We start from the raw sequence: 9,025 nt of genomic DNA, 5'->3' as shown, positions 1-9,025 counted from the left end.
AAATCTCTGATCATGGCAGGAGGGTAACAGCAATAGCCGAGCCTCAGTTAAAGCTTCATTGGCTACAGCATTGCTATCCATTACCCTCCAAGGGTATTGGATTGAATGAATCAATCACCGCATCTCACGGTCGATTGATTCGAGAGTAGCGATAGTCTATATATTATTATTTATCAATTATTCTGATCTAAGTAAAATAATGGTGTCTCAAGAAAATCATTTAGACTCTACTAAATAAATCAAATAGTAAATAATTTAATCACTTTTAAAAGCATTTTAATATTTATATAAATATCTTTGTTTTCTTGAAAAATGAAAAGAATTTAATTTGCCATTCACATAAAAAATCCTTTAGTTGAATTACACAGTTCCGGTACGTAGATTCCTGATATTGCAGATATTTAGTTGTTGTCTAATGAGATAAACGTAGATATATATTATTTTAGATATATTTAGTTAAATTCTTTCACTATGTATAAATGATAATTATATTTTTGATCGATCCATAATAATATATATTCATAATACACAGTAGGAAACTTTAGGTAACTATATACAGACTTTCATCTATAAATTCATTCTAAACATAAGTAAAAAAAAAACGAAATTAAACATTCAGTTATAGATTCTAAACTCACTCACAGCAATAGGGAAAACTGCTTTCAGTCTTTAAATAGTACTTCAATTGTCCTCCATTCTTCTTATAAAAGTCTTTATAATAATCTGAATGCATTCCCATTACAGCACACAAACTGCCATCTGGTCCACAATCGGAACATCTTCCTTCTTGAAAACTGTCCCAACTACTACATGCGACCCCTACCGGTATGCAACTGTAATCTTTGGTCAAAGTTGACAGGAACAATTCAACTGATCGATAATGATCACACAAAAGCCATTTTCTTGTAGCTGTTATTAAAAAATAAAAATGACCATTATCTGTCAGGAAAGTTTAACTATTTCGCAATTTAGTTTACATTTAATATTTCGTATTTAAAAAAAATAATAATTGTTCTTTTTTATGATTTTATGTAAAATTAAATTCATTCATAATTGAAGTTTGATTTAATATATTCATTAAATATGGTATAAAATTTATCAGTGTATTTTTAAATATAAATCGCTTATTTATCAAATCGACTTATTTTTTAAAAAAATTCTAATTATTCGAATTTTATGATATATTTATAATAACTTTATTTTATAATAAAACTGGTTTAAAATAATAAATATAACTTAACTTATAAATATAATGACTAAAGTTACAAATATAAATAATTTATGTTAATGTCCTATATTGGTTTAAGTTTATATAAATTTATCTATAATTTATATGTTATATATAATTTATATAAATGTAAATTTAACTTTTACTCAAGTTCTTTTAATTAATATAAATGCAGTAAGATTATAAGTCCGACTTCAGTTCCTGGAATAGTAGGAGATGATTTTTCCTAGTTCGTATGGTTCAACAGTTAGAGGAAAATACTAAAATACTGATGCCAAGATATTGAGCCATGAGGGGATATCTTCTTGTGTATATTCTTGATAAAAAAATTTCATCGTCAAAGAGGTGTTAATGGAATAGATATTTTAACACATTTTCCCTCTTTGACCTCTGTAAATAGTCTGAGTGAAAAAACAGAAAAGTTGTAATTATCAACAAATAATAAATTTCTATTTATTATTTATTAATAATAAATTAATAATGAATAATAAATAATAAATAATAATAAATAATTTATTAGCGATAAATAATCCATTTATCGCTAATAAAAATTTATTAGCGATAGATGGGGTGTTATTGAGCTAAAAGCTCTAGTCGTGGCTGAGTAACGGCATTAGCTGAGCCTCAGTTAAAGCTTCATTGCCTACAGCGTTGCCATCCGTTACCTGGAAGTCCTAAAAATGAGATCTACCTAACTCCATACGTTAAATGCAACCCTTATAGTCCTTATAAGGACTGGCTTAAAGGGACGAAGAAAGAATGCTTTTCATATTCCCCGTTGCCTGTAGAGGGCAGTGTAAGGATAAGGTGTTATTGAGCTATAAAGCTCTGATCATGGGAGGAGGGTAACAGCAATAGCCGAGCCTCAGTTAGAACTTCATTGGCTACAGCATTGCTATCCATTACCCTCCCTGGGTACCATTTTAGTCGCCTTGTATGACATGCATGAGCTACATTAGTGCTATTCTTATCTTGGCAACCACGCGGGGAATTAAACGCAACTCATTTCATAAACAAATTTAAATAAAAGGCGATGAAAAATTATTCATGGGGTATAAAACAAAATGCATTAAAATGTTTAAATTAAAGAAAAAATATTCATTTTACTATTATTTTAATTTTTAATAGTTATATCTATTGTTATTTTAATTCAATAATTTTATGTAGCATTACTTTTAAGTTTATCAAGGCAAATTTTATATCTTTTCTTATCTTTCTATTTTATTCTGTTTAATGTATATTTGTCTATAATTAGTATGATTTATGGTCTATTGTGTAATTTCTGTGTAGTTTATTATCATTTAATTGTATTTTGTTCTGATATATTAATTGTTATTTAAAAAATACCACGTGTCACCTTCAAAAAGTCCATCCTCTCGTATACTCGCCATTGAAGGACACCCAGGTTGCGTCTCTCCACTGTTTGGATAAAAATCCACATGACCGGTTGGTTGAGCCCGACTGAGAGCTAAAAGAAAAAAATATTTGAGATTTCTAATCTTTCAAAATGGTCTGAAATATTTCGTACTTTATATGAAAGAAATTACTGAAACGAGAAGAAAAATAAGACTATAAGAATTCTGGAGAAACAAAACTGTAATTCCATATTCGCATCAAACTAATTTAAAAATAATTAATAGATAATAGCAAAAAAAAAAAAAAGATTACATGGAATACATAAATTTCAATCAGAAATAAACAAAGCTATTACAGCAATAAAACAAATCTACATTTTTGGTAAAGGAAAAGATTACGTAGAGAATTCCCAGTGACAGAATATCCACATACCAAATGAATCCAATGTAATACCCTACACACAACTGTCTAATATGAAAACATTACTCAGGATCTTGCATACATAACAAATAATTACAATTCACGATAATTCTATGTCGCAGACCTATTAATAAAAATAGCTTCGATACAATACAAAGAAACCTCCAATATAATAATAATAATAATAATAATAAAATTGGATCGTCAATTTCTTGAATCATGTGAAGCCTACCGTCCTAATCCTAATCTTAAGCGAACAGATTGTGAAGTGATTACTATTAATTGTTTGATTTTTTTTTAAATTATGCAACTATACTTACTTCTCTGGAACTATAATAATGTTTGTTCTACTACGACTGTGAGACAGGTGGAAGTATACGCATGCTGTCGGACTCGTTCTTGTGTTCATAATTTAAATGTTGAAGCCAATTCTTCTGCCTTTTCCCTGAATGAATCGTGTGATATATTAGGCGAAATAAATAGGAGTAATAAATTCGAGTTACTTTTTTGCTTACATGTGTGAAGCGGTTATTTAAAAGATTATGTCTGTCATATTTCTCCTGGACCTCACATCTTTCATGATCACATCCTTAGTCAGGCTTCAAGATGTCATCAGAATTCTTCCCTACTAGTCATGAGCTGCAAACTTTTCCTGCCTTTACTGAAGAACCCCTTACCAGTTTGTTTAGATATATACTCGACCTATTCGACTATTTCCTAACTCCATGGAAGATGAAAAAAACAGTTTCCAATGATGTGAATGAAACATTCGAAAAGTCGAAATCGTATCTGAACACGATAGTCTAGATGTGGTCTTATCAATGTCTTGTAAACTGAGTAAAGGGAGAATAATGACCTTATTCCTAGAATCAGTGTGCTTTTCAAAATTACAGTTAGCTGATGTGATATCTTAACCATCTTGGCAATGTGGCCAGCAAGGTTTAATTCACCGGCAGCCATTATCATTGACTCTCTAGCTACATTAACCGCTTGCAGTAAATTACCATTAATATAATACTCAGTATGCAATGCCTTCAGTCCAAAATACATTATCATGCACCAAGCAACATTGAATTGATACTCGTGAACATTTGCTCATAGGATGGGTCTGTTCAAGTCAGTCTACAAGGATGCTATGCCAGAAGTTTCCCTTATCACCTGACCCAACTTTGCATCATCCGCATATAATTGATTGTTTCCTTCCATACCATCTACAATGTGATTAATATACAAGAGCAGTCCAAGGACGAAACCATATGGTACCCCACTAGTCACCCTCATTTTCTTAGATTCGGGACCTTCGTATATCACTGTTTGGTGACTGTCAGATAACCATGATCCAATCCATACCACATACTTATTTTGCATTCCAATCCTTCTGAGTCTGTGAAGTAATCTCCTGTATGGATCTTTATCAAATCTCTTAGCAAAATCTTAAAGAATCATTGTGCATCCATTCCCGTTGGGAAAAGATTGGTCAAACGGTGAAACAAGGCCCATCTTTAACAAAACCACGTTGTGCTGTATTAAATATCAAAGTGTTATCTTATCAATCCACCTCTGGATGCGATATCACAACCTTTCCAATACCTTAATCAAAACTCCAGAGATACTGATTGGTCTATAATTGGCTGTATCAGTTCTAGCTCTACCCATGTATACTGGGAATTATCTTGCCCTCTTGTTCCTGCTGAGACTTAAGTTAAATAACCAGATTAGCGCATAGCTAGCATACTCTTAATGGGTTTGCTAGGAATATTATGTCTTACAAAATTATTGCTTAATAACTGAGATGTTTTCAGTGTATTCGACATTTTGTCGTGGTCTACATTCACTAAGGTTATCCTAAATGATCATTGTTCGTTTTACTTCTCACATAGTAATAGGGTTGTCTTCTTGGATTTCTTTTAATCTGTTCTGCTAACTTTTTTTTAAGTTATGAAGTAAAAAAAGATAAGAAAAATTAAGCTGAAAATATTGAGTGTAAATCAGAATAAAACAGCGTAATAAAGCTCTAAAAGCATTCGAAATTGATAATCATCAGTTTGATGTTTTGTTTTGTTTAGAGAAGATCTGTAAAGATCGGTTTCAGTTCGAAGATGCAAAGACAATTTACTGTCCAAATAACCAGCCTGGCTGGCTTAATGGTGTTTTGTGTATGCGTTTTCCAACCAACGATCTGAAAGTTTGAATCCCATCGTAGGCAGGGTTGTTTGTGATTATCTTTAGTGGGGTATAATTATCATTGCCTCTTACTGGAGGGCTGAAATGGCTTGAAAATGTTTATTGTTTGGTGTATGAAAGCATTTTCATATTTCATATGTTCCAACTCATACATTTTCATGTTTGAGAGCTAGCACATGACTGTGTTAATAATGTAATTCTGTTGTTGAGGATACGGACCCAAACATGAACAGATTTACCAAGGTAAACAGAATGATGCAATCTTCATTTGCTTACTACAAATTAATTTATGTACAAAAGAAAATGTCGTTCTGTTCCAACGGTATTATCGGAACTGAACTACGTCGCAAGTCGCGGACTGATTGTATAACGAACTTCACTTGATGAGGAGTTTTGATGGACATTCCTACATAAATATCAATGATAATGCTTTCAAAACATAAAGTATCGATTTTTATCAGCTTAAATAGAGCCAGTAGAAACCTTATATCCGTGTTTGCTCTGTCACAAACTTCCTATCTAAAATCGTTTTGGAAACGGACGTAAAAGAGCTTTACTGAAATCTGTTTTCAAGATTCTATTTTGGTGTGAAAATTCTCTAAATTCTCTATTCAACGAGTATACAGATCAATGCGTTTTGAATATGAGATAAAATATATTTTTAAATCTGAAATAAGCAGTAATGAACGACTTTAAAATATAATTTTTAAGTGAATTCGTCTCACAAAAGGTCTATATTATGTTATGGACTTAGGATTGAATCCAGAAATCAAGCCCTGGAAAATATAAAGCGCTCCGTGTAACCTCTCTAAAGACATTTACAAACGTCCGTGACAAGGGCAGGATTTGAACCTACAGCTCGTTGGGTGGAGGGCTCGGGTAAGCTCTCCAATCAACCAGGCTGGCGTATATATTGGATTTATGTAATATAAGTTTCTTCATATTTTCTGAAAATAAAGGTCTCATTGGACGCTTTATACTCGTAAGGATATGTCTGTTCTGTAACCTCTCTCATTTCATAAATGAGAGAGGGAGAGATGTGAGATTGAGAGGGAAAATTAGCACACAAAAGTTTTACTAAACATTTATTCTTGAGATTTAATTGTCAGTTCACTCCCAATGAGTTATCAAGAAGAAAAGAGGCTTTGAGTAAAATGTGTGAAAACGGACAAAAAAAAAAAAAAAAAAACTTCAGAAATTTGTAAAATCATTAAGCAAACATTTAGGGAACGAAGATATGAACAAACTTACAAATTGATGAGTATCCAATAGCAACTTTAATAATGTCTGGAAAACGTCCCAAATACGAAACATTCAGATCATTCAACAGACAGAATCCTCATCAGAGATTTTATTTGCAAATGAATGGCTATTTTTGATGTGTCCACAAAATAAACAACAAAAATAGCAACGTCTCTACCCCGACAATGAACCCGCTCATTCTTCCTTTTCATGTGTCACTTTTTTTTTGTTTAAAAAAATTAGAAGCACTCCCTGGATTCGGGCTTATTCTTTACTTCCTGTATTCAAAATCCAGTTTAAAAGGGTAGGGGTAGTTAACATGAAAGAGCGAGACAGAGAGAGAGAGAGATTTGGCTGAAATTTAGTTGGAAATCCCGTTGATTACCGCGTTATACAAGTAAGATTGCTCAGAAAGAAATTTCAAGAAGTTTGAATGGTACTTTGTATATACTGAATGAATTTCTAAATTGCAATGCTTAACTTAATTGTTTACTGTCAACAAATCCTTCTTTAAGTCAATTGCATTTTAAACGAATTGTTTTCAGGAAGCATCTGTTTACTGGACTAATTACTTTCCAATCCAAAAAGATTAAATTTTACGAAATGAAAATTGCCATTGAGAATAAAAAATGCAACAATAAGTTACGTAAATAATGGAAATAACTCCAACAACTGGAAAGGATAAATTTATACATGAATTTATAAATGAAAAAAAAAAAAAATTATGGAGTCACTTACATTCTTGAGTCTCACTCGAATCACTGTGTATGGCATCAACAAAAATCGCATCTGTAGGATCCAAGCACACTTTTGAAGACACGTTTCTAAAATATGGTCCTGCAGGATCCAACGCTACAAAAAGAAATAAAATTTTTAGAAAATTATTATTGTAAAAATACCAATATAAAATAAGTATGAGAATAATATTTTTTGAAATTTGAAAAACGGATTTAAAAAGTAATTATTAACTACACAAAATTTGCAGTTCATTTTAGAAATGGTGGTAGATTATATACTGAAAACGGTGGATCGCGTGACATTGTGTAGTTCTCGTGAAGTCCCAGAACTCATTGCTGAAGAATATTCTAATACTGTAGAATATTCTCTCTCTCTCTCTCTCGTATGGATTGGATTACTTGCAGCGAATTGTATAAAAGCAATTTATGTTTGACTTTATATTACTCTTGGAGCTACTCCGATGTTACAATATGGAATATGCAATTAGGCAGGCGACTTCAAAATAAATCAATAGTACTTGATAAGTGCCCATAAAAACAAAATAAAAAAGCTATAATTGTCATATCTACCAATACAAAAATAGTTGCATTAAATTATATAAATAAACAATGGATATCCTACAGATTAACCTATGTATGAAAAGAGAAAACAGTTCGCTTGCTGTGTCACGTGAATACAAGAATAACCGATTTACATATGTAGCTCTTAAGCTGTATAATAGCCTCGATTCAAAAATAAGACAGGTCTCCCAAATTTAAAGTTATGCCAAAGGTACGTGAAAAACACAACTACTTCAGTCCTTATCCTTATAAGGACTGGCTTAAAGGGGCGAAGCAATATTGCTTTTCATATTCCCCGTTGTCTGTAGAGGACAGTGTAAGGATAAGGTGTTATTGAACTATAAAGTTCTGATCATGGCAAGAGGGTAACAGCAATAGCCGAGCCTCAGTTAGAACTTCATTGGCTACAGCATTGCCATCCATTATCCTCCAAGGGTACCAATTTTAGTCGCCTCGTACGACATGCATTAGCTACATTGGTGCTATTCTTATCCCGGCAACCACACGGGGAACAACTACTTCAGTCCTTATAAGGACTGGCTTAAAGGGGCGAAGCAAGAATGCTTTTCATCTTCCCCGTTATCTGAGGGGTTCTTGCCGGTGAATTATTTTCCTCGGAATTTGAGCGGTTCTGCTCAGTGGTCGGGGAGCCCGTCACTGAGTGGAACCAAAGCTGAGATATGGACGGTCTTTCGCCCACTATGGAGTGGCCTAGAGATCGTCCGATGTTTTGAGATTTTACCCTTTACTTACTAATCAGGGTAACAAATAACAAATGGCAATGCTGTAGCCAATGAAGTTTTAACTGAGGCTTGGCTATTGCAGCTACCAGGCCATGACTAGAGCTTTTTAGCTCAATCAATAACACTCCATCCACACAGATTTTCTTCATTCAGGTGACGGGATAAAGAGTCAAGGACTCAGTCCATCGCCCATTTTTTAGGAACTTTAAGAACTTCTAGGTTACGGTGAATCTAGAGTGTGGAAGGGGAAGAAATTACCCTGGGAGAGCAATAACCAGTCCTCATAAGGATTATTCTAGGTTATGGTTTCTTACAGTCTTAAATGCTTAGAAGCTAATCATACTTATAAAGTGTAACTTCACAAGGACAACTGAATTAGAAACTTGTATTTAATACCGTGATGGATCCCTTTAATCGGAATTACGGCACATTTGCGGTTTGCAGCGATTCCACAGTGTTGGCATCCACCAGAGAGTTCTTCAACAGGATCATACTTAATTGAAGAAGACTGCTTTTCTAAGATGTCCCATACACTATATTCGCAATGGGGTTCA

The 9,025-nt window shown here is 33.0% G+C and overlaps 1 protein-coding gene across 1 annotated transcript; it reads right to left on the bottom strand.

The window, feature by feature from the left end:
- Nucleotides 1–634: 634 nt before the first annotated feature.
- On the bottom strand, nucleotides 635–7,501 carry LOC150103441 (lipase member H-like). Its single transcript, XM_090398481.1, has 4 exons — nucleotides 7,447–7,501; nucleotides 7,169–7,282; nucleotides 2,586–2,696; nucleotides 635–909 (listed from the first exon to the last, which is right to left on the bottom strand). The coding sequence occupies exons 1-4, from the start codon at nucleotides 7,499–7,501 to the stop codon at nucleotides 635–637; spliced, it is 555 nt and encodes a 184-aa protein (XP_090254607.1).
- Nucleotides 7,502–9,025: the final 1,524 nt, after the last annotated feature.

Source organism: Typopeltis vanoorti, chromosome 9 (genome assembly GCF_054136105.1).
Source record: "Typopeltis vanoorti isolate ZY-2024b chromosome 9, IOZ_Tvanoo_1.0, whole genome shotgun sequence".
Classification (NCBI taxonomy): domain Eukaryota; kingdom Metazoa; phylum Arthropoda; class Arachnida; order Uropygi; family Thelyphonidae; genus Typopeltis; species Typopeltis vanoorti.
The sequence above is the reverse complement of the archived record's forward strand: the minus strand, read 5'-3'. Positions and strand labels throughout refer to the sequence as shown.

Coding starts and splice junctions, on each gene's coding strand:
- LOC150103441 (XM_090398481.1), bottom strand. CDS start 7,501: ATGAGTTCTGGGACTTCACGAGAACTACACAATGTCACGCGATCCACC. Junction 7,283..7,446: donor CACGCGATCCACCGTTTTCA/GTATATAATCTA, acceptor TTCTTTTTGTAG/CGTTGGATCCTGCAGGACCA. Junction 2,697..7,168: donor TTCGAGTGAGACTCAAGAAT/GTAAGTGACTCC, acceptor TTTTTCTTTTAG/CTCTCAGTCGGGCTCAACCA.